General features: G+C 43.8%; 1 protein-coding gene and 1 long non-coding RNA gene across 5 annotated transcripts in view; one reads left to right on the forward strand and one right to left on the reverse strand.

Annotated features, from left to right (window-relative positions):
- Nucleotides 1-1,316: 1,316 nt before the first annotated feature.
- The window catches only part of RABEP1 (rabaptin, RAB GTPase binding effector protein 1), a 114,089-nt gene continuing 91,334 nt past the window's right edge, over nt 1,317-24,071 (forward strand). For 3 of the 4 annotated variants that reach the window (XM_054536053.2, XM_063717975.1, XM_054536055.2), the window contains exon 1: nt 1,332-1,574. In XM_054536053.2, coding sequence (XP_054392028.2) covers nt 1,541-1,574 — 34 coding nt within the window. In that variant the 5' untranslated portion in view covers nt 1,332-1,540. Of the gene's footprint in view, nt 1,575-24,071 lie in introns of all 4 variants that reach the window. The other variant, XM_002826900.5, reaches the window with a different exon arrangement.
- Nucleotides 10,516-15,570, reverse strand: LOC129051190 (uncharacterized). The gene is made up of 3 exons (XR_008515256.2): nt 15,478-15,570; nt 15,012-15,143; nt 10,516-13,270 (listed from the first exon to the last, which is right to left on the reverse strand). It is a non-coding gene; the product is annotated as an uncharacterized LOC129051190 (long non-coding RNA).

Here is a 24,071-nt window from a genome sequence, read left to right on the forward strand (position 1 = left end):
GAGTGAGAACATGCGGTGTTTGGTTTTCTGTTCCTGTGTTACTTTGCTGAGAATGATGGTTTCCAGCTTCATGCATGTCCCTGCAAAGTACATGAACTCATTCTTTTTTATGGCTTCACTTTAGCTTCTTTTAGGGATGCCTAGACTCTGCCATAGAGAGAATGGATCTGGGAAAGAGACCACAGCTTCAGCCATCTGGAAAGGGAATTCTGGGGCCACAGGTATTCAGAACTTGGTCCTGAAGTGCCAAACCCTGTGGACTCCCTCACCCTGGGGTGGGATTGCTGGGCCTTAAAATGTACATAATTCCTGATGCTCCTCTCTGATTTCAAAATAGCTTTTTAGGCCAGGCGCGGTGGCTCACGCCTGTAATCCCAGCACTTTGGGAGGCTGAGGCAGGCGGATCATGAGGTCAGGAGTTTGAGACCAGCCTGACCAACATAGTGAAACCCCGTCTCTACTAAAAATACAAAAATTAGCCGGGTGTGGTGGCGTGCGCCTGTAGTCCCAGCTAGTCGGGAGGCTGAGGCAGGAGAATCGCTTGAACCCGGAAGGCAGAGGTTGCAGTGAGCCGAGATTGCACCATGGTACTCCAGCCTGGGTGTGTCAGAGTGAGACTCTATCTCAAAAAAAAAAAAAAAGCTTTTTAAACTACCTCCTTGGCACAGGGCGCTCCAGGTGTCGAAATCAGATGGGTAGTGGTGATTAGAGGGGAGTTCCTAAAGTATAGGGCCCAGGGGCCCAGGTATAAAGGGCCACATTTTGTGTTTATGATTTCTCCTCTCCTGCCATGAGTGCAGGGTCTGTACCTGGCTGTATCTCCAGCATCTATCACGACTAAAAAGCCAAACGTATTTGCTTAATGGATAGTATACTGGCCTCTACATCAGAAGACCGGAGTCCAGGCCGAGTACTTTCGGAAACAGTTCTTCATACTTTATTACCTCGTTTAAACTTTTCTTTGCCGTTATATCGATAAAAATTCCAAGAGGTGAAGTGACTCTCCCAAGGTCGCAAAGCTAGAAGAGGTAGAGGCTGGAACTGCACCCCGCCATCCGTCCTCCTCTCTTTATTCTTTTTTTTTTTTCCCCCCCACTGTGCTGGGGTGGAGAACCGGGACCGGCCCCTTCGAGAGGCCAGGCCTCTACTGCAGCCCCTCTTCTCCAGCTGCGCTTCGCACTCAGCCTCCTTCTGCCGCTGGGTCAGGCGCCCAGCTTGGCCCGGACCCTCCCCTCCCGCGGCGCTCCCTCCGCGCTCCCGAGGCCCCGCCCCTCCCCTCCGGCCAACGTCACGTGCCGCCTCATCCCCCTGCGCCTGCGCACTGCTTATTTCCCGCTGTCAGGATGAGGAGGCGGAGGTCGGCGGTCGGGTCCGTCTCTGCCCGCGGCTGTGGCGGCGCCGGCGGCTCCAGCCTTAGCGGTTCCTCCCTGGGCGGCGGCGGCGGCGGCTCGGTCGACGCCTCCTCCGCCAGCTGAGCCCGCGGGAGCCCGGGACGCCGCTTCCCCGCCCATCCCCGCTCCCCGAGGCCGGCCGCCTGGTCATGGCGCAGCCGGGCCCGGTTTCCCAGCCTGACGGTGAGGCGCCCACCATGGCAGGCGCGGCGGGCGCGGCCTGCCCGGCGTCGGCGTCGCGGGAGGATTTCGGGGCGGGCAGGCGGCGGGAAGGGCGCGCGCAGGCCCCGGGGGTGACCCCGCCGGGCGGAGGCGGGGGCGCGCGGGCTGCGGCGCGCGAGGGCAGCGCGGGCGCCCCGGCGGCCGTCGCTGGGGAGGGGGCGGGAGGCGCGGGTGCAGCGCTTGCGGGAGGACAGAGGGAAGGGCGTGGGGAGGCTGCTGGGTAGCGTGGGGTAGTGTGGGGAGGGAGCGGTTCTGGGTAGCGGGGGACTGGCACGTGGGTTCTGCCCGTGGGGGAGGATGGAAATCGGGAACATGTGCTATATTCGTTAAAGAAAAACAATCTTAGCTTAGGTAGTGTACCCTTCCTGCCGCCCCAATCCTTGCTATAGAGCTCTTTGCACCCAGTTATGTGACCTGAAAGTAGTTGTGTACAGTAACTGGATTTAGTAGCATTCCCTGAATGGCAGTGTGGCTTAATGGTAAGTGTTGGGGCCTGGGAATCTAGAGGACCTGTATTCTTAACCAGCAAGCTCTGGGCTCATTTCTTAGCCTCGTTGAGCCTCAGAATTCTCACCCACGAGTTAACCAGGAGGTTAATTCATGCCTTTATATTTTATCTATAAAAATAGCAACACGAATGTGTATATAAAATAATAGTAGTATGGAGGTATTAGGAATAATGAGAATAGTGTTTGAGAATGCTGAGGCCTACTTGCACTACTTGAAGATGTTTGCTTGTGGAACTAAAAAAAAAAAAAAAAGTGAAGTCGAAGAAATGTGTCATTTATATTCTTGGAAGGAAAAAAGGGCCCCATGCTAAATAATCAAAGTTGGTTGTCAGAGCCCTTCGTGACCTTCTGGGAAATTGGACTAAGCTGTGCTTCACAGATTGACTACATGGTTCCAGGTTTTACCACCTAGAATTGATGTTTGGAAATAGTGTGCTTGGGCTTTTCCAAGATCCCACTGTATCTAGTTGTGAAAGTTCTTTCTGGTGTATTTCTATAATCAGCGTGTGTGCTTAGCATCTTTAAGTGTGAGTAGAGTAGAATGTTGGGAAAAGGGGCTTGGTATGGAGTAGGTACTTTAAAACTTGGCTTTCCTTGGGGTTGTCTCAAAATAACCTTTCATGAAACCCTTACTCTTTATTCTTGCCTTTGGGGAACTTGAAACCGTGTTATCAGATTTTAAGGTTCTGGCTGCTCTCTGGGAAATGTGCTTCAGAGCCTGTTAGCCTGTAGTTTTGGGTGTTAGTTGCCCAAGGGGAGATGTCCAGTAAGCACTTAGACTTTTATAAGAAACTGCTTTGCTGTTTCTGTTCCAGGAGAAGGGAAGGGAAGCATTTTTGGTGGGCTGTCAGAGAGAGGAAACTGGAATGTCCTCAGGCTGCATTTTAATGATCACCTTTTGCATTTGGTGTCAGGCAAGAAAACTTTGTTCTTCCACAATCCCTCTTTGTTACTGCACACAGAGGCAAGATACAGAGAGCTTGTGGTTCTGATCAGGAGTGGTAGGTATGCATAGCTGGCTGCTGCCTTCTCTTGAGTTGCATGGAAAGAGACGTCTAGGGCAGCTCAGGTGACATGACCGTCTGGAATCAAAATTCCCTGCCTCTTTCAAGATATGAAATGGTCTTCCTTGTAAATAGGCAGAAGTGACTAAGCACTTGAAAGAGGCTAGGGAAAACTAGCTTTAGGAAATCTTGTATTCTTGCTATTTTAGTTCAGGTTTCTTTCCTATTTTTCAAATCTTGTGACTCTAGGATGAGATTTAGTTTGCATAGATTGCAATTTTTATTTTAAATTAATGTAGGTAGCCATGGCTACTTTTTACAGTAGGAGAGAGATAATTTGGTACGTTTGAGTGCCTTGTGTCAGTGCCTTGGAAGTTCATCTTGGGGATTTTAATTTTTTTTTTTCTTTGAGACAGTATCTTACTCTGTTGCCCAGGCTGGAGAGCAGTGGCGCGATCTTGGCTCACTGCAGCCTCGACCTCCTGGGGTCAAAGCAATCCTGCCACCTCAGCCTCCCAAGTAGCTGTGACTACAGGTGCATGCCACCATTCCCAGCTAATTTTTGTATTTTTGTAGATATGGCGTTTTGCCATGTTGCCCAGGCTGGTCTCAAACTCCTGAACTCAAGGGATCCACCTGCCTACACTTCCCAAAGTGGTAGGATTATAGGTGTGAGCCCGTGAGTCCGGCTTTTGGGGATTTAATTTGTGTCTTTAGCTGAACTCATGTAGACCATTTTAGCTTTAGGCACATTTGAATTTCCTAGTCCTGCTGATTTAAAAAAAAAAAAAAAAATCGCCAGAATTCTTTTGTGTCAAACGGGTGGTGAAAGATAACTGCTTAGTCTTTGACTTTATCTCATTTTATCCTGTTACAGAGGCGATTGTCTTTGATAACTTTTTTTTTTTTTTAAATATATTGTCTGTTTTTCATGGCCATATGGTAGATTAGGAAAATCGATTTGTGTGTAAATTGAAGGGATGAAATGTAATCGTTTTATTCATTTTAATTATTTTGTAAGTTAAAAAAAGTTTTGGGTTTTTGCTACTGCATCTTAGTTTACTTATTTGGAATACAGGTAATTTTAATAGTTAAAGAAATTTCAATTGATCTGTTTTCCCTTGAGACTTCAAAAATGTGAAAATTTTCAAATTTTAATATTTATTTTAATCTAAGTTCAACTATATCTTTGAAGCATTTGCTCTGGTTTTACTTCACTTTTTTTCTTTTTTCTTTCTTTTGTAGAGAGGGTCTCACTGTGTTGCCCAGTTTGGTCTTGAACCCCTGGGCTCAAGCGATTCTCCCATCTTGGCCTCTCAGTGTTGGGACTACAGGCATGAGCAACTGCACCCAGCCTACTTCATTATTTTTTATTCTTGCCATGTTGGCCCGGCTGGATGCCTGATTGTTTCCTGTTAGTTGCACAGACGTGCTACCTTTTACCGCTGAAGGACATGCTTTACATACATAAGTCTGCAACTTCCCTATCTCACTTAATAAATGTTAACTATCATATTATATACTCATGGTTATGTGGCCATGTAATGTTCTGTAAACACTATAGGCATTATCTTAGGAAATCTTCATAGCAATGAGGTGGGTACTACTGAAATATTACTGCTTCTGTTTTCTTGATGAGGAAACTGAAGCACAGAGAAGTTAAACGTGCCTGTGTTATACAGCTACTAAGTGGGGGAGCAGGATTCAAATCCATGCCATCTGGCTTATGTACTAGATCATGGACTACTTTCCAGGTCAGTGTTGTAGGCCTTCTTCATTCTTGTTAAAGACGATCTCATCATATGCATGTACCATGCGTGATTTATTGCCTATTTCCCTACTGTGGGGCAAGTAGATTGTTTCAATTTTTAATTATTTTATAAGCAGTGTTGTAATGGATGTCCTTGTGCATATTTTTTAGGGACTCTTTTACTTCTGTAAGACTAGTGAATTAAATAAAGGGCATGAGTTCTGAGTGGTTTCAATTTTAATACCTGTTGCTAGCTTACTCTCAAAGGCATCAATTTACATACTTGCCAACGATATATGGCAGGTGGATTTCCCCTGTAACCCTGCAAGCTCTGGATGATGTCATTTGTTTTAAGTTTGTGTCTTTTGATTAAAAAAAGTGATATTGTTCGGCTGGGCACGGTGGCTCATGCTTGTAATCCCAGCACTTTGGGAGGCCAAGGCGAATGGATCACAAGGTCAGGAGTTCAAGACCAGCCTGGCCAATATGGTGAAACCCCGTCTCTACTAAAAATACAAAAGTTAGCCGGGTGTGGTGGTGCGCACCTGTAATCCCAGCTACTCAGGAGGCTGAGGCAGAAGAACCGCTTGAACCCGGGAGGTGGAGGTTGCAGTGAGCCGAGATTGTGCCACTGCACTCCAGCCTGGGGGACAGAGTGAAACTCTGTCTCAAAAAAAAAAAAAAAAAAAAAAAAGTTGTATTGTTCAGTTAACAAGTATTTGTGTGCCTATTCTATGCCGAATCCTATGCTAGGATCTAGGAAATACAGTGATGAACAAAACCAGACCCAGTAGTGAATCATTCAGCCATTAATTAGATAATCCTATAGACACGTACAAAACTATTTATTCAACTAATATGAATGTATACTGTTGGTCAGGCACAATTCTAGGCATTTGGAATACATAAGTGGGCAATATAGATAATAAATAACCATGCCCTAGTGTGGGAGAAACGGATATTAAACAACAAACGTAAGCAAATGATATGGGTTGTTAGATGATAAGTGCAATGGAAAAAAGAAAACAGAGCAGGATAAAGGGAAGGGGGTGGGGCTGGTTTTAAATAGGCTGGTCAGGCAGCTTTATTGAGAAGATGACATTTGTGCAAAGACTTGAAGTAGATAGAGGAGTTAGCCTTGAGGATATCTGGTGGAAGGGTGTTCTGGGCAGGCATCAGTTTTTGCATATGCCTTGAGGGTAGAAGCATGTCTGGCATGTTTGAGGAATGGCGTGGAGGTCAGTGTGGCTGGAATGATGTTACGGGGCCTGGGGGAAGAGTGTAGTAGGATATGAGGTCAGAGAGGTAACGAGCTGGAGGCAGATCTTCTTGGGCCCTAGAAGTATTGCAAAGATTGGTTTTCACTATGGGGAACCATTGAAAAACTTTGAACAGAGGAATGATGTGATCTCACTTATGTTTTAAAAAAATCACTCTGGGCCAAAGTGCTGGAATTACAGGCGTGGTGGCTCACACCTAGAATTGTGCCTGACAAACAGTATACAGGCTCACGCCTGTAATCCCAGCACTTTCGGAGGCTGAGGCAGGTGGATCACCTGAGGTCAGGAGTTCCAGACCAGCCTGGCCAACATGGTGAAACCCAGTCTCTACTAAAAATACAAAAATTAGTCAGACATGGTGGCATGCATCTGTAATCCCAGCTACTTGGGAGGCTGAGGCAGGAGAATTGCTTGAACCCGGGAAGTGGAGGTTGCAGTGAGCCAAGATCGTGCCACTGCACTCCAGCCTGGGTGACAGAGCACGACTCCGTCTGGAGAAAAGAAAAAGAAAGAAAGCCAGGTGTGATGGCAGGCACCTGTAATCCCAGCTACTTGGGAGGCTGAGACACGAGAATCACTTGAACCCAGGAGGTGGAGATTGCAGTGAGCCGAGATCACACCATTGCACTCTGGCCTGGGTGATGAGTGAAACTCTCCACCCCCCCCCCCCCAAAAAAAAAATCCCAGTCTGTTACACAGTAGCTACACAGTAGCGCCACCGTGCTGCAGCCTGGGCAACAGAGCGAGACTCTGTCTCAAAAAAAAACAACAAACCCAAAACACTCTGACCGGGCGTGGTGTTGTCTCATACCTGTAATCTCAACACTTTGGGAGGCCTAGGTGGGTGGATTGCTTGGGCCCAGGAGTTTGAGACCAGCCTGGGCAATATGGCAAAACCGCATCTCTACAAAAAATTAGCCAGGTGTGATGGCCTGTGCCTCTAGTCCCTGCCACTTAGGAGGCTGAGGTGGGAGGATCACCTAAGCCTGGGAGGTCGAGGCTGCAGTGAGCTGTGATCTTGCTACTTCACTCCCACCTAGGTGACAGAGTAAGACCCTGTCTCAAAAAAAAAAAAATCACTCTGACTGCTGGATTGGCAGTGGAGTAATAGGGAGGTATGAATCCAGAAAAAAGATGTTGAAGCTTGGACCAGGATGGAGGTTATATTTTGAAGTATGGCCAACAGGATTTGCTGACGGATTGAACATGGGATGCAAAAGAAACTGAGTAGTCAAGGATTACTCAAAGGTGTTTGGCCTGAGCAACTAGATGGACACAATGCTATGAATGACTATAACTGACTTATTTGACCCATATACAGAGGTCAAGTAAAGGCTTTTGATGAAGTAGTCCTGGAGCCGAGATCTGATGGATGAGCAGGACTCCGGTTTTTGGAGGATGCAGAACGAGTAACATAACTGAAGAAAGGTCACTGTGCCTGGGTAGAGGAGTAGGTATGGGCTGGCCTGAGGGGTCTTTTTCCTTAGAGCTGTAGGGGAACCCACTGAGGGATTTTAAGCAGGTAGATGTTGTGTGGCTTTTTATTTTATTTATTTATTTTTTTTTTGAGATGGAGTCTCGCTCTGTCGCCCAGGCTAGAGTGCAGTAGCACTATCTCGGCTCACTGGAACCTCTGCCTCCCAGGTTCAAGTGATTCTTCTGCCTCAGCCTCCCAAGTAGCTGGGATTACAGGCATGTGCCACCATGCTCGGCTAATTTTGTATTTTTAGTAGAGATGAGGTTTCGCCATGTTGGTCAGGCTGGTCTCTAACTCCTGACCTCAGGTGATGCATCCGCCTTGGCCTCCCAAAGTGCTGGGATTACAGGCTTGAGCCACTGCGCCTGGCCTGTTTTATTTCTTTTCTTTATTTTTTTGAGACCGAGTCTTCTTGTGTTGCCCAGGCTGGAGTGCAGTGGTGTGATCTCTGCTTACTGTAACCTCTGCCTCCCAGGTTCAGGCGATTCTCGTGCCTTAGCCCCTCAAGTAGCTGGGATTACAGGCGTGCACCACTACACCTGGCTTATTTTTTGTATATTTACTAGAGACAGGGTTTCACCATGTTGGCCAGGCTGGTCTTGATCTCCTGTTCTCAATTTATCCGCCCTCCTTGGCCTCCCAAAGTGCTGGGATTATAGGAGTGAGCCACTGTGCCTGGTTGAAGTGTGGCTTTTTAATTTGCACTTCCAGGATAGGAATTATATTAATTATGGCCTCTTTGTTTATTGGCTGGCTGGCTTGCTTCCTTCCTTCCTTCCATTCATTTTTTTCTTTCTTTCATTTTTTTCGTTTTTTGCTTGCCCTCCCTTCCTCCCTCCCTCCCTCCCTTTCTTCTTCTTCCTCCTTTTCTTTTCTACTTTGAGTTGCTGTTTCACGTCTTTCTTTTGTGGCTTGTCTGTTTATATCTGTTTCCCATTTTTCCATTGGGTTGTCCTTTTCTCAGTAATTTGGAGGAGCTCTTTGTAAATTATATTAGCCCTTTGGTATGTATTGCAAATTTTGGTCTCACAGTTTGTCATTTACCTCGTTTTAAAAATTTTTTGTTATGCAGAAAGTTTTAATTTTTATGTAGATCTGACCTTTTTTTAAAAAAATTCGTGGTTTCTGGGTTTCTTATTTTGCTGAAGAAGACCTCCCCAACTCATGTTTATTTAAAGAGAAAAAAACTTACCATTTTCAACACTTGTCATTATTTTTTATATTTTGTAGTCTAATCTATTTGCAATTTATTTATTTTTAGACTAGAGAAGTTTAATGTAAAGAATTATTAACTAAACTGGAGATCACCCACTACGACAAAAGAAAGCCCTAAAGAATACAGGACTAGTAGACATAAGGAACAGTCTCGCTTCCAGGGCTGAGGCAGAGCACCCTTTATTTTTTTTTCTGAATAGATAGCTAGTTGTCTTAACGTTTATTCAATAGTTCATGTTTTTGTTTGTAAATTATAACTTGGTAAATCTCCCAACCTTTGAACTAGCAGAGATACTTAATCTGAAAAACAAAAGCCCTGCACTTACCCACAGTCTTTGTCGCTTTGATATCCCAACACAGTAGCCTGGAATTAGGTAATGGCCTTTAATTTTCATGTCTTACCTGGCTTTCTGTGGAGAGAATTGCTTTTGAATCTTAAGGGCTCTAATTTCTAAAATATCTCCATTTATCATATTCTAGGTTTTTATCCACTGAAGTTTGATGTTCTCTTCTTACGTAGTCATTAATTTGAATATTGTCTTTATAGAAGTATTTATTTATTTATTTATTTTGAGATAGAGTCTCACTCTGTCGCCCAGGCTGGAGTGCAGTGGCACAATCTCGGGCTCTCTGCAACCTGCGCCTCCCGGGTCCAAGCGATTCTCCTGCCTCAGCCTCCTGAGTAGCTGGGGTTACAGGCGCGTGCCACCACGCCCGGCTAATTTTTTGTTTCTTTTTTTAGTAGAGACGGGATTTCACCGTGTTAGCCAGGATGGTCTCGATCTCCTGACTTCGTGATCCTCCTCCCTCGGCCTCCCAAAGTGCTGGGATTACAGGCGTGAGCCACCGCGTCCAGCCTAGAAGTATTTAATAAATATTGTTTAATTTTGTGTGGTACAATTGTGCCAGGGAATGTGAGAGGGAGAAATATAGAAAAGAATGATATGTAGTTCCTTTAAGAGTTTTATGACCTAGTAGAGGAATGGGCCTTAGGAACGTAGACTGAGAAGGTGCCCAGTGGGAAAGCAGGTACAGTTGGTGCTGTTGGATCACAGAGGAAGCTGTTACTCTAAGTAAAATTACAGAAAGTTTTCTTATCAGATAACTGAATCCATTCCAAGTGATAGTCTGAGTTCTCTTCCTTCTGGGGAGAAGGAACTTACCACCTCCTAGTTTTGACTAGTTTTAATGTTTTATTTATCTCCTTCCTACATATTTATTTCTGTTATCACATGACTTGAATCTACCTAACTTTCTTGAATTATTATTATTTTTTTTGAGATGGAGTCTCGCTCTGTCACCTAGGCTGGAGTGCAGTGGCGTGATCTTGGCTCACTGCAACCTCCGCCTCCTGGGCTCAAGTGATTCTCCTGCCTCAGCCCCACCAAGTAGCTGGGACTACAGGCACACGCTACTATGCCTGGCTAATTTTTTTTTTTGTATTTTTAATAGAGACGGGGTTTCACCATGCTGACCAGGTTGGTCTCAAACTCCTGACCTTGTGATCCGCCTGCCTTGGCCTCCCAAAGTGCTGGGATTACAGGTATAAGCCACTTTGCCTGGCCGAATTATTTTTAAAGTAGAGACAAGTTCTGGCTACACTGCCTAGGCTGGTCTTGAATTCCTGGGCCCATGTAATCCTCCTGCCTCAGCCTCCCAAAGTGTTGGGATTATAGGCGTGAGCCATCACACCCAGCTTAACATTCTTTTGATTCTCTTTCAGATTCTAGTTGTTAATGACCTTCAGTGGTACCTGATGTTTTCTAGATGTATATAACCTGTAGAAAGTAAATAAAAAGTCATATAACTGAAAGGAATCCTAGAGAGTAGTTATTTTCCCTCAATTTATGGATCAGGAAACTAAGGACTAAAGAGGTAGAAGTCACTTGCACTGTAGCAGAGCCAGTTCTAGAATGTAGGAGTAGAGTTGGGTCTGTTACCTCTCTTCTGGTAACTGCATTTTATGTAGAATGAACTTTCTCTAGAAGCCTCATTATGATGTTGCCTGATAATCATAGCATTGATGTAGCTTGATTATAGTCAGAACGTTTAAGACCTTTTTCTTTAGTATGTTAGTTCTTTAAACAAGTGTTTATTGCTTATGCCTATTGGTGATGGGCATTGTGTTAGGGCTATTGTAGCAAAATAGAAATGTACCTTTCTTATGTTCCAGAAAGGGATTTTGGCAAAAACAGCCCCAGAGACTATGATAGAGCCTGCGGCATGGCAAAAAAAAGAGAAATGTTCCTTTTCTTATGGGTCTTAAAAGTCTAGTGGTAAATACGGACATATACCATGAGGAGAGGGCAATTTGTCTGACTTATAATGGTATCCTCAGGACAGTACTTGTCATAGAATAAATATGGGTAATAGATATTGAAAGATGGATAACAATACGCAGTTGTTTAATGTTATAGTTCTTCCTCACTCATGATATTTTGATGACACATAGCAGAGACATCTTATTCAGAAAGTTAGTTAATGTAGGACTCTCCCTCCACTTCTCCCCCACTGCACCTCCAGTTATATTGGAGAAAGTGGCATTTGGATAAAGCCTTGAGAGTTGTATAGAATTTTTGACGAATGGAAATGGTGCCTTGGAGACAGCGGTTGGAGGAGGGGGATAATCTTTGCAGGGTAGGGATGGAGAATGTGCAGTGTGAGGTGTGTGAATAACCTGGTATCCTGGGAGTGTGAGACCTGTTTAGAGACAGGTTTGAAAAAGGAGAGCCTGAATGGTGGAAAGCTTTGCTGCCAACCAATGAGTTTGGATTTTACTAGATGATGTGGCTGGAACTGTGTTTTGATAGAGTGATATTGTGAACCATACTGTGGTGTAGGAAGCTTGCTCTGAAGATTATACAGAAGATAGATAGACTGTGAGGCAGATGGTTGGTTAAGGAGATGGATTGGGCTATTGCTCTGGTCTAAGAGGGAGAGGATGGAGTTATAATGTAGGTCAATGGGAATGGAGAGAAGGAAATAATAGGTGTGAGAAATACTGTGGTAAAATAGCAACTTGATGAACATTTGATTTGGAATTTGGGCAGGAGAGAAATTGAAGATTCTGAGAATGTAGATGCTGTTTACCCATCTAGGCAACCAGTGGAAGGGCACATTTAATAGTAAAAAGTGACAGATTTGCTTATAGATATGTTGATCTGGAATACTGGTGGGGCAACCATGCAGAAATATCCAGTAGATAGCTGGAAATCTAGGCCTGGAGTCAGGGAAGACATCAGCGATGTAGATGTCAAATGCGTAGGAGTCATCAAGAATGAATACTGCTCAGGGAGAAAAGTATGGGCTCTTTGGAAGGACACAGATAAAATAATGGATTGGGAGAGGGAGGGGAAACCAGTGAACCCTATAAAAAAGGAGAGCTAGGATGATTAGTGTTAGAAGTCAGTATTGGAGAAAGTTTAAAGAGGGGGATGATCAACATTACTAAGTGCAGCAGAAAAGTCAGATGAAGGCAGAAGTGCTCACTGAAATCAGAAATGAAGTGGTCATCAGGACCTCTAAGAGAAGAGTTTCAATAAGGAAGGTGTAAATACGTAGAGGTAGCATATATAGACTAAATTTTGAAAGTATGGTAATACACATATAAGTGGGGCAGTCACTTGAGGGAGTAGTAGGATTGTGGGAAGGGGTGTATGTGTTTTAAGAATAGAGATTTAAATAATTGTAGATGATGAAGGACTGCCAGTGGAAAGGGAGAAACTGCCTAAAGATTTAAGATCAAGGAGATAATAGATGGGGCTGGGGCTGGGTCTCGGGAATTGAAAGCAGATGAAATAGAACAGGAGCATCTGAGTGTGAAGAGGGGCCACGGGGACTTCATTCTCCAAAATGGAGGGGAAAAAGGAAAGGATGAAAGGAAAAGGTAGAGAAAACTCTGAGGTAGAAGAGAGAAACTGACTAAATATATGAGGCCTTCATTCTTTTATCCATTTATTCAGCTATATATGATTTGAACATATATGTACTATGAACAAGGCAGACAAGATGCATGTATTCATGGAGGTTACAGTTTTAAGACCTTTATTTCGGTGAAGTAGATTATGTTGTTTATACCCTGTTCGGTTATCTTAACTAAAGAACACAGAAAGTAATTTGACTCTTTTCTCAGTTGTCCCAAAGGTGACATAACAAGTACCATTCTAGATGCAGAGGACAGCACTTTGGGAGGCCCAGGTGGGTGAATCACCTGAGGTCAGGAGTTCAAGATAGGCCTGGCCAACATGGTGAAAGCCTATCTCTACAAAAATATGATAATTAGTTGGGTGTGGTGGTGCATGCCTGTAGTCCCAGCTTCTCGGGAGGCTGAGGCAGGAGAATCACTTGAACCTGAGAGGCAGAGGTTGCAGTGAGCTGAGATCGCGCCACTGCACTCCAGCCTGGGTGACAGCCAGACCACGTCTAAAAAAAAAAAAAGGCAGAGGAGAGAAGTTAATACATTATATACGTTGAATGCCTTGGGCATTAGGGCTTACTTAATTCTTTCATGGACCCTGAGTTGAGAAAGGCTAGTAGACTATTAAGTACAGGATACGATTAGATCCTTATTGTGGGAAATTTGATGGGTTGAGGGGAGCAAACCATGATGTGGATTGTCATTCCTTTGTTAAGGATATCAGAAGTTGAGACAAAATATTTTTTTAACCATCAATCCCCAATTGATATCTACCTTCTCTAAACTCCTGCTCCATTTATTGTCTAAATAAACGGCTGCCCCCATCTACATATGATCTCCCGACTGTTCTTAGTTACTCAAGAGTGGAAATTTTCTAGCTGGGCATGGTGGTGCACAGCTGTAGTCCCAGCTACTTGAGAGGCCAAGACAGGAGGATTGCTTGAGCCCAGAAGTTCAAGGCTGTAGTGTGCAGTGGTCATGCCTGTGAATAGCCACTGCTTTCTAGTCTGGACAACATGATGAGACCTCTGGTTCTTAAGAAAAGCAGAATGTTTCTGAAAATAATCCTATCCTTCATTTTGTGAACCTAGTAGGGCTCTGTAGAGAGTAATGGAAGGACATTAGCAATTTACGTCTGGCTCTGCAAAAAATTGTCCTGCATTTATTCTTAAGAGATGGAAATCTACTGTCTTTAGAGCACCTCCACTTTTTGTAGTACCTGTAAGTATTAGAAAATTCTTAATTTTGGGGGCCCAAATTATTTCCCTTTTACACTTTGGTTCTGACCTCTTAAGTGAATCAGAGTTAGGCTATTTTCTCTTGTACAGGAAAGGTCGTCAAATTTTTTTTTTTTTTTTTTTTTTGAGATGGAGTCTCACTTTCGTTGCCCACGCTGGAGTGCAATGGCGCGATCTTGGCTCACTGCAACCCCTGCTTCCTGGGTTCAAGTGATTCTCCTGTCTCAGCCTCCCAAGTAGCTGGGATTACAGGTGCCTGCCCCCATGCCCAGCTAATTTTTTTGTATTTTTAGTAGAGACGGGATTTCGCTGTGTTGGCCAGGCTGGTCTTGAACTCCTGCCCTCAGGTGATCCACCCACCTTGGCCTCCCAAAGTGCTGGGATTACGGGCGTGAGCCACTGTACCCGGCCAAATATTTAAAGAGCTTTCTTCCATGTTGGCAGTTCCTCATATGAGGGTCCTATGCCTTCATTATTTTTGTGTGGCCTCCTCTGCTAGGCTAGCCAAATGTTCTAATGCCAAGGAGTTTGATAATGCTCTTCTTAAAGTGGTGAACCTAAAATTGGTGAAAATATTTTAGACACAGAATCTATGTGACTTGTGCAAAGAACAGCAAAACGTTCTCTTTTGATCAGGACTCTTACTTCTCTTTAATACAGGCTAACATTCCCTCAGTTTATGTTTTAATATTAGGAATTCCCTTCGTATTCTTGCCGTCTATATACCTTCTTTGGTGAGGTGTCTGTTCAGGTCTTTTGCCCATTTTTAATTGGGTTGCTCATGTTCTTATTGTTAAGGTTTTGTTGTTTTTTTTTTTTTTTTTTTGGTAGAGGTGGGTGGCTTGGTAAGCAAGCACTTGTTGGGTTTTAAGTGTTTTTTGTGTATTTTGGATAACAGTTCTTTATCAGATATTTTATTTGCAAATACTTTTTTCCCAGTCTGTGGCTTGTCTTACTCCCTGACAGTGTCTTTTGCAGAAGTTTTGATTTTTAATGAAGTCCGACTTACCAATTATAGTTGACTCTTGAACAACGTGGGTTTGAACTGTGGGTCCTCTTATATGCAGATTTTTAAAAATAAATATATTGGAAAATATTTTGGAAATTTGCAGCAACTTGAAAAACTTGTAGACAGCATAGCCTAGAAATATCAAAAAATTAAGAAAAATGTATGTCATGAATGCATAAAACATATGTGGATACCAGTCTTTTATAATTTACTACCATAAATGTGCAGAAATCTATTGGCAAAAGTTAAAATTTATCAAAATGTACACAAATACACTGTACATGGCGCCATTTGTAGTGGAGAGATGTAAATAAACATAAAAATGCAGTATTAAATCATAACTACATAAAATTAACTGTAGTACATACTGTAAGTGTAGTAATTTTGTAGCCACTTCCTGTTGCTGTGTACTAGAGTGTTGCACGTATCTACTGAAAATGCTGATCAGCCAGGTGGGGTGGCTCACCTTTAATTCCAGTGCTTTGGGAGGCTGAGGCAGGTGGATCGCTTGTGCTCAGGAGTTCGAGACCAGCATGGGCAACATGTTGAAACCCCATCTCTACAAAAAATACATAGATTAGCCAGGCGTGATGGGGCACTCCTACTCAAGAGGCTGAGGCCGGAGGATTGCCTGAACCTGGGAGGTGGAGGTTGCAGTGAGCCGAGATTGTGCCACTGCACTCCAGCCTGGGTGGCAGAGCAAGACCTTGTCTCAGAAAGAGAAAAAAAAAAGCTAATTATCTCTTAGCAGCTTGTCCATTCAGTAAATTGCGTATCACAGCAAAAAGTGATCTCTTGTGGTTCTCGTGTGTTTTTCATCATGTTGTACTATAAACCTTGAGACCCATACAGTGTGCTACTAGTGATACTGGAAGTGCTCCCAAGAAGCAGAGAAAAGTCATGACATTACAAGAAAAAGTTGAATTGCTTGATATGTACCATAGATTGAGGTCTGCAGCTGTGGTTGCCCACCATTTCAAGATAAATGAATCCAGCATAGGGACCGTTGTCAAAAAAAAAAAAAAAAAAGGAAAAGAAAAAGGAAATTTGTGAAGCTGTTGCTGCAGTTAAGCCAGCAGGTATGAAAACCTTGTACTTTTTGCGAAATACCTTTTAATGTCATATTGAAAATGCAGCTCTTAGGTTGGTGCAGGATTGCTATAAGGTAAACCTATAGACTCTAGTAAGATGTGAGAAAAAGTGAAGTCATTATATGACAGCTTAAAGCAAAGGAAGGTGAAGGGTCTAAAGCTGGAGAATTTAATGCCAGCAAAGGACAGTTTGATAACTTTAGAAAGAGGTTTGGCGTAAAATATGTCAAGATAACATAAGAAGCAGCTTCTGCTGACCAAGAGGCAGCAGGTAAATTCCCAGATGCCATTAAGGAAATCAGAGGGCTGGGCACTGTGGCCCTATAATCCCAGCCCTTTGGGAGGCTGACAATAGGAGGCTCGTTTGAGCCCAGGAGTTGGAAACTAGCCTGGGTAGCATAGGGAGACCCCATCTGTACAAAAAATAGAAAAAACTAGCTGGGTGTGGTGGCATGTGACTGTAGTCCCAGCTGTTCCAGAGGCTGAGGTGGGAGGATTGCTTGAGCCTGGGAGGTTGAGGCTGCAGTGAGCCATGATCACACCATTGTATTCCAGCCTGGGTAATAGAGTGAGATGCTGTCTCAAAAACAAAACAACAACAACAACAAATAATTGAGGAGAAAGTATTTGTGCCTAAACAGGTATTTAATGCACACCAAAGTGCCCTATTCTGGGGGAAAAATGTCCCAAAAAACATTTATTAGTAAGGATGTGAAGTGGGCACCAGGATTTAAGGTTAAGGCAGGCAAGGATAGGCTAACTCTACTGTTTTGAACAAATGTGGTGGGGTTTATGATTAGGACTGCCGTTATCTGTAAAACTGCTAAACCCTGGGCCTTGAAGGGAAAAGATAACATCAGCTGCCAGTCTTTTCTTTGTTGTACAAGAAGGTCTGGTCAATGAGAACCTTTCTTCTGGATTGATTCCTTCAGTGTTTTCCTCTGAAGTCAGCAAGTGCCTGGCCAGTAAAGGACTGCCTTTTAAATTTTTTTTTGAGACAGAGTCTTGCTCTTGTCGCCCAGGCTGGAGTGCAGTGGCATGATCTTGGCTCACTGCAATCTCTGCCTCTCGGGTTCAAGCAATTCTTCTGCCTCAGCCTCCCAAGTAGCTGGGATTACAGGTGCGCACCATCATGCCTGGCTAATTTTTATATTTTTAGTAGAGATGGGGTTTCACCATGTTGGCCAGGCTGGTCTCGAACTCCTCACCTTATGATCCACCTGCCTGGACCTCCCAAAGTGCTGGAATTACAGGCGTGAGCCACTGCAGCTGGCCTAAATTTCTTTTGATAATGGACAATGCCCCTGCCTACTTAGAACACCAGCAGTTAAACACTGAAGAAGTTGTCAAAGTTGTCTACTTGCCCCCAAAGGCAACGTTAATGCAGGCTTTACATAAAGGGGTCCTAAGGTCATAAGGACCTTTAAGGTTCATTACACGGGTTCTCTATGGGGAAGGATCGTCAACATTGTGGAAAGGAACCCCAGCAGAGAGAATGTGTTGAAAATAGGGAAGGATTACACCATTGAAAATATCATTAAAAAGCCATGAAAACCATCAAGCCTGAAACAATAAATACCTGCTGGAGAAAACTGTGTTGAATGTTGTGCATGATTTCACAGGATTTAGCACAGAGCCAGTCAAGGAAATCATGAAAGAGATTGTGGATATGGCAAAAAGGTTGAGGGTAAAGGATTTCAAGATATGGATCTCGGAGAAATTCAAGAGCTAATGGACAATATACTAGAGGAATTCACAGAAGGTGACTTGCTGGGGATGTCTGCTTCTGAACCAGTGCCAGGCTATGAGTAAGAAGACCGAGGAGCAGGGCCAGAAAACAAACTGACATTAGACAGTCTGGCAGGAGGGCTCTGATTATTCAAGACTGTGAAGACTGCGTTTGACTTCTTTATGACATGGACCACTTCTATGATACGGGCACTGAAACTAAAGCAAATGGTGAAAGGATTGGTACCATATAGAAACATTCTTAGAGAAATAAAAAGCCAGATTAACACATACTTCCGTAAAGTTACACTAAGTGCGTCTGCCTCTCTTGCCTCCCCTTCCACCACCTCCACTCCTGCCTCTACCATCCCTGAGACAGCAAGATCAAGCCTTCCTCTTGCTCTTCTTCCTCAGCTTACTCAGCGTGAAGACAAAGAGAATGAAGAGCTTTGTGATGACGCACTTACAGTTAATGAATAGTAAATAGTTTCTATTTGCATGATTTTCTTAATATTTTCTTTAGCTTGCTTTATTGTACGAATACAGTGTGTAATACAACATACAAAGTATGTGTCAATTGTTTTATGTTATTGGTAAAATTAGTGAAGTTTTTGGGGAGTCAGAAGTTATACATGAATTTTTGACTGTGGGAATCGGCCCCCCTAGTCTAGTCCCACCTTTTTCAAGGGTCAACTGTATTTTTTTCATGACTTGTGCATTTCGTATCGTATCTAAACGTCATCTCCAAACCCAAGGTTATCAATATTTTCTCCAGTGTTATGTTCTAGGAGATTTAAAGTTTTGCGTCTTTTACCTTTAGGTCTATAATCTATTTTGGATTTGTTTTTGTGAAGGATGTAAGGTCTTGTGGCTCAGTTCATTTTTTTACATGTGGATATCCAGTTGTTACAGCATCACCATTTATTCAAAAGTCTGTCCTTTCTCTGTTGTGTTGCCTTTTTGCTCCTTTGCCAGAGATCAGTTGACTATATTTGCATGGATCTATTTCTGGGCTCTTTATTCTGTTCCATTGATGTATTTTTTTCTTTCATGCTGCATGTTTTGAAGTTTTATTTGCATTGAAAATAAATACTTATGGCTGGGCACAGTGGCTCACGCCTGTAATCCCAGCACTTTGGCAGGCCAAGGCGGGCAGATTATAAGGTCAGAAGATCAAAACCATCCTGGCTAGCATGGTGAAACCCTGTCTCTACTAAAAATGCAAAAAATTAGCCGGGCGTGGCGGCGGGCGCCTGTAGTCCCAGCTACTCAGGAGGCTGACTGCGGCAGGAGAATGGCGTGAACCCAGGAGGTGGAGCTTGCAGTGAGCCGAGATCGCGCCACTGCACTCCAGCCTGGGCGACAGAGCGAGACTCTGTCTCAAAAAAAAAAAAAAACTTGTGATAAGGAAATCGAGACCATCCTGGCTAACACGGTGAAACCCCGTCTCTACTAAAAAAATACAAAAAAATTAGTTGGGCGTGGTGGCGGGTGCGTAGAGTCCCAGCTCCTCCAGAGGCTGAGGCAGAGAATGGCCTGAACCCGGGAGGCGGAGCTTGCAGTGAGCCGAGATCGCACCACTGCACTCCAGCCTGGACGATAGAGCAAGACTCCGTCTCAAAAAAAAAAAAAAAAAAAAAAAGTGATAAAACAATTTGTAAATGTATAGTACAAAACGAAAGTTGATATGAAGTAATAAGATCATCCCTCAGAAATAGAAACACTGTTAATGTCCTGGTGAATATTTTTCCACTTTCTAAAAAAGTGTGTTCTATGGTAATTTAAAAGCGGAATCATGGCTGTGCACAATGGCCCATGCCTATAATCCTGCACTTTGGGAGGCTGAGGCAGGAGGATCGCTTGAGGCCAGGAGTTTGAGACCAGCTTGGGCAACAGAGCGAAACCCCTGTCCCTACAAAAAATAAAAAAAATTATCGAGGTGTCATGGTGCACGTCTGTAAGTCCTAGCTTCTTGTGAGGTTGAGGAGGAGATCGTTTGAGCCCAAGAGGTTGAGGCTGCAGTGAGCTATAATTGCACCACTGCATTTCCAGCCTGGGCCACAGAGCAAGACCTCATCTCTAAAAAAAAAAAGGCGAAATTATGCTACAAATGCCATTCTCAAACTATATTATTACTTTTGAAGTTAATTATTGTTTTCATGGCTGCAAAATATAGATTCACTATAATTTTTAGATTTATTTCTCTCACTGATTAATATTCATGCCATTCCAATAACACTACAGTGGATGTTTGCACATTCGTGTGTTTTTATAGGATTAATTCCTTGAACTGGAATTACTGAGTCCAAAGAATGTGAATGTTTAAAAATTTAATTCTAAGTACCAAATTCTCTTTCAAAAAAGACTTGGCAATTTATAGGCTCATCAAGATATATAAGAGGGCTTCTGTGGCTGGGCTTGGTGGCTCACACATGTAATCCCAGCACTTTGGGAGGATGAGGCGGGCGGATCTCTTGAGGCCAGAAGTTCAAGACCAGCCTGGCCAACATGGCAAAACTTCCTTCTCTACTAAAAATACAAAAATTAGCCAGACATGGCGGTGTGTGCCTGTAGTCCCAGCTGCTGGGTGGCTGGGGCATGAGAATTGCTTGAGCCTGGGAAGCAGAGGTTACAGTGAGCTGAGATCAGCACTCCAACCTGGTTGACAGAGTGAGAATCTATCTTTAAAAAAAAAAAAAAAAAAAAAGGCCGGGCACAGTGGCTCACACCTGTAATCCCAGCACTTTGGGAGGCCGAGGCGGGCGTATCACAAGGTCAGGAGATCGAGACAATCCTGGCTAACATGGTGAAACCCCGTCTCTACTAAAAATACAAAAAATTAGCCTGGCGAGGTGGCGGGCGCCTGTAGTCCCAGCTATGGGGGAGGCTGAGGCAGGAGAATGGCGTGAACCCCGGGGGGCGGAGCCTGCAGTGAGCCGAGATCGCGCCACTGCACTCCAGCCTGGGCGACAGCGAGACCCTGTCTCAAAAAAAAAAAAAAAAAAAAAAAAAAGACTCATAGTCCCTTAGTTTAACAAGTTCTTTAATTTTGAGAGCTTTTTAACTTTGAGAGTTGAGTTTTGGCATATGGAAGTATTTTAATTTTTTTGGGTGATTATGAGTTTTTTCCTTTATGATTTCTAGTTTTATGTTCTTCCTCTTTGTGTTATCTTCTTTTTTTGTTGTTGTTGTTGTTGTTGAGGCGGAGCGTCACTCTATTACCAGGCTGGAGTGCAGTGGTGCAGTCTCAGCTCCCTGCAACCTCTGCCTCACATGTTCAAGCGAGTCTCCTGCCTCAGCCTACCAAGTAGCTGGGGCTACAGGCGTGCACCACCACACCCAGCTGATTTTTGTATTTTTAGTAGAGACGGGGTTTCACCATGTTGGCCAGGATGGTCTCGATCTCTTGACCTCGTGATCTGCCTGCTTCGGCCTGCCAAAGTGCTGGGATTACAGGTGTGAGCCACTGCGCCCGGCCTAGTATTTACTTTTCTTTCTTTTTTTTTTTTTTTTGAGATGGAGTCTCGCTCCGTCACCCGGGCTGGAGTACTTTTAAATGATCACTTTATTTTGCTGTCAGGAATGAGATAAGAATCCACCTTTTACTACTTCTTTTCTTTTCTTTTTTTTTTTTTTAAATTATTATTATTTTTTGAGATGGAATCTTGCTCTGTCACCCAAGCTGGAGTGCAGTGGTGTGATCTCGGCTCACTACGACCTCTGCCTCCCAGGTTCAAGCAGTTCTTCTGCCTCAGCCTCTCGAGTAGCTGGGACTACAGGCATGTGCCACCACCCCTGGCTAAATTTTGTATTTTTAATAGAGACAGGGTTTCACCATGTTGGCCAGGCTGGCCTTGAACTCCTGAACTCAGGTGATCTGCCCACCTCGGCCTCCCAAAGTGCTGGGATTACAGGTGTGAGCCACCGCGCCCGGCCTTACTACTTATTTTCAAATGGTTTGCCAGTTGTTCTTGCACCAGATAGTGACTAATCCATTTTTCTTCATTGATTTTGAAATATTACCATTTATCGTATGCTAAACTTGCCAGGAATATTTGAGTTCATTTATAAACTGCATTTAGTTCAATTGATTTACCTATTCTGTTGTCATACCAGATGGTTACAATTACTGTTCCATTCTCCTCTTTAATGTTTTAATATTTAAAAGAGCCAGGCTGGGCATGGTGGCTCACACCTGTAATCCCAGCACTTTGCGAGCCCAAGGCGGGAAGATCACCTGAAGTCAGGAGTTGGAGACCAACCTGGCCAACATGGTGAAACCCTGTCTCTACTAAAAATCCAAAAATTAGCCAGGCGTGGTGGCACACCCTGGCTACTCCCAGCTACTTGGGAGGCTGAGGCAGGAGAATTGCTTGAGCCTGGGAGGCTAAGAGGTTGTAGTGAGCCGAGATCGCGCCATTGCACTCCAGCCCGGGTGACAGTGTGAGACTCCATTTCAAAAAAAAGAAAACTAGACTTACACATAATTTTGTCCTTTATTTTTTTATTCTACATTTTTAATTAATTTTTATATCTACAAATAAAAATATTTTAAAACAATTGATCATATTGCACATGTGGTTTTGCATTCTGCCATTTTCATTTGGTTATGATGTGAACAGTTTCCCTGTGTTGTAAGTTTTTTTTTGTTTGTTTGTTTTAATAGTGGTTTTGGCCAGTCGTGGTGGCTCACACCTGTAATCTCAGCTCTTTGGGAGTCTGAGGCGGGTGGATCACTTGGGTCAGGAGTTTCAGGCCAGCCTGGCCAACATGGCGAAATTCCATTTCTACTAAAAATACAAAAATTAGGCCTGATGGTGTGTGCCTGTAATCACAGCTACTCCAGAGGCTGAGACAGGCGAGTCATCTGAACCTGGGAGGTGGAGTTTGCAGTGATCTGAGACTGAGCCACTGGACTCCAGCCTGGGGGAAAGAGCGATACTCTGTCTCAAAAGTGGTGATAAGTCTAATTCATCATATAAATGTATCATTTTCCTATTACTGCCATTTTGATCATTTATAAATTCTCACTATTAATAATTACTTAGGAAACAACATTCTTGTGCATTAATCTTTGATCTCATCTTTATTTCCTAGAGTGTTCTGGATCTGAAGTATGACATTTTGATATATATTGCCAAATTGCTTTCTAGAAAGCCAGTTCTAGTTTACATTTCTTCTTCTTAGTGCTGACGATGTCTGTTAGTCTCACTTCATCCTTGTCAACATGAAGTATAGACTTAAAGTGTTCTTGCCAATAGGCAAGGCCTAAAAATGGTATCCGACTGATTTTAGTTGCAGTTTTAGTATGATTGGCTTTTGTTCATTCTTTTCCTTTTTTTGTTTTTGATTTTTAAAAAATATATATATTGGCCATTTTTTTGTGTGTGCATTGCCTCATGATGTCCTTTACCCTTTTCTTATTAAATTTTTTATTTATTTACTTTTTTTTTTTGAGATGGAGTTTCGCTTCGTTACCAGGCTGTAGTGCAGTGGCGCGATCTTGGCTCACTGCTACCTCCACCTCCTGGGTTCAAGCAGTTCTGCCTTGGCCTCCCGAGTAGCTGGGATTACAGGTGTGTGCCACCGTGCCTGGCTAACTTTGTATTTTTAGTAGAAATAGGGTTTCACCATGTTGATCAGGCTGGTCTCAAACTCCTGACCTCATGTGATCCACCCACCTTGGCCTCCCAAAGTTCTGGGATTACAGGTGTGAACCACTGCACCTGGCCTTTATTTATTTACTTTTGAGACAGGGTCTTGCTCTGTGGTCCAGGCTGGAGTCCGGTGGCGTGGTGCGATCTTGGCTGATTGCAATCTCTGCTTTCTGGGCTCAGGTGATCCTCTCACCTCAGCCTCTGGAGTAGCTGAGACTACAGGCATGCATCACCATGCCTTGCTAGTTTTTGTATTTTCAGTAGAGATAAGGTTTTTCCATGTTGCCCAGGCTGGTCTCGAACTTCTAGGCTCAAGCCATCTGCCTGCCTTGGCATCTCAAAGTGCTGGCATTACAGGCATGAGCTGCTGTGCCTTGTTCATTTTCTTATTAATTTATAAATATTGGCCGGGCATGGTGGCTCACGCCTACAATCCCGGCACTTTAGAAGACTGAGGCAGGTGGATCCCTTGAGATCAGGAGTTCGAGACCAGCCTGACTAACATGATGAAACCCCGTCTCTACTAAACATACAAAAATTAGGTGGGTGTGGTGGTGCGCGCCTATAATCCCAGCTACTTGGGA

The sequence above is a fragment of the Pongo abelii genome, chromosome 19 (genome assembly GCF_028885655.2).
Source record: "Pongo abelii isolate AG06213 chromosome 19, NHGRI_mPonAbe1-v2.0_pri, whole genome shotgun sequence".
NCBI classification, from domain to species: domain Eukaryota; kingdom Metazoa; phylum Chordata; class Mammalia; order Primates; family Hominidae; genus Pongo; species Pongo abelii.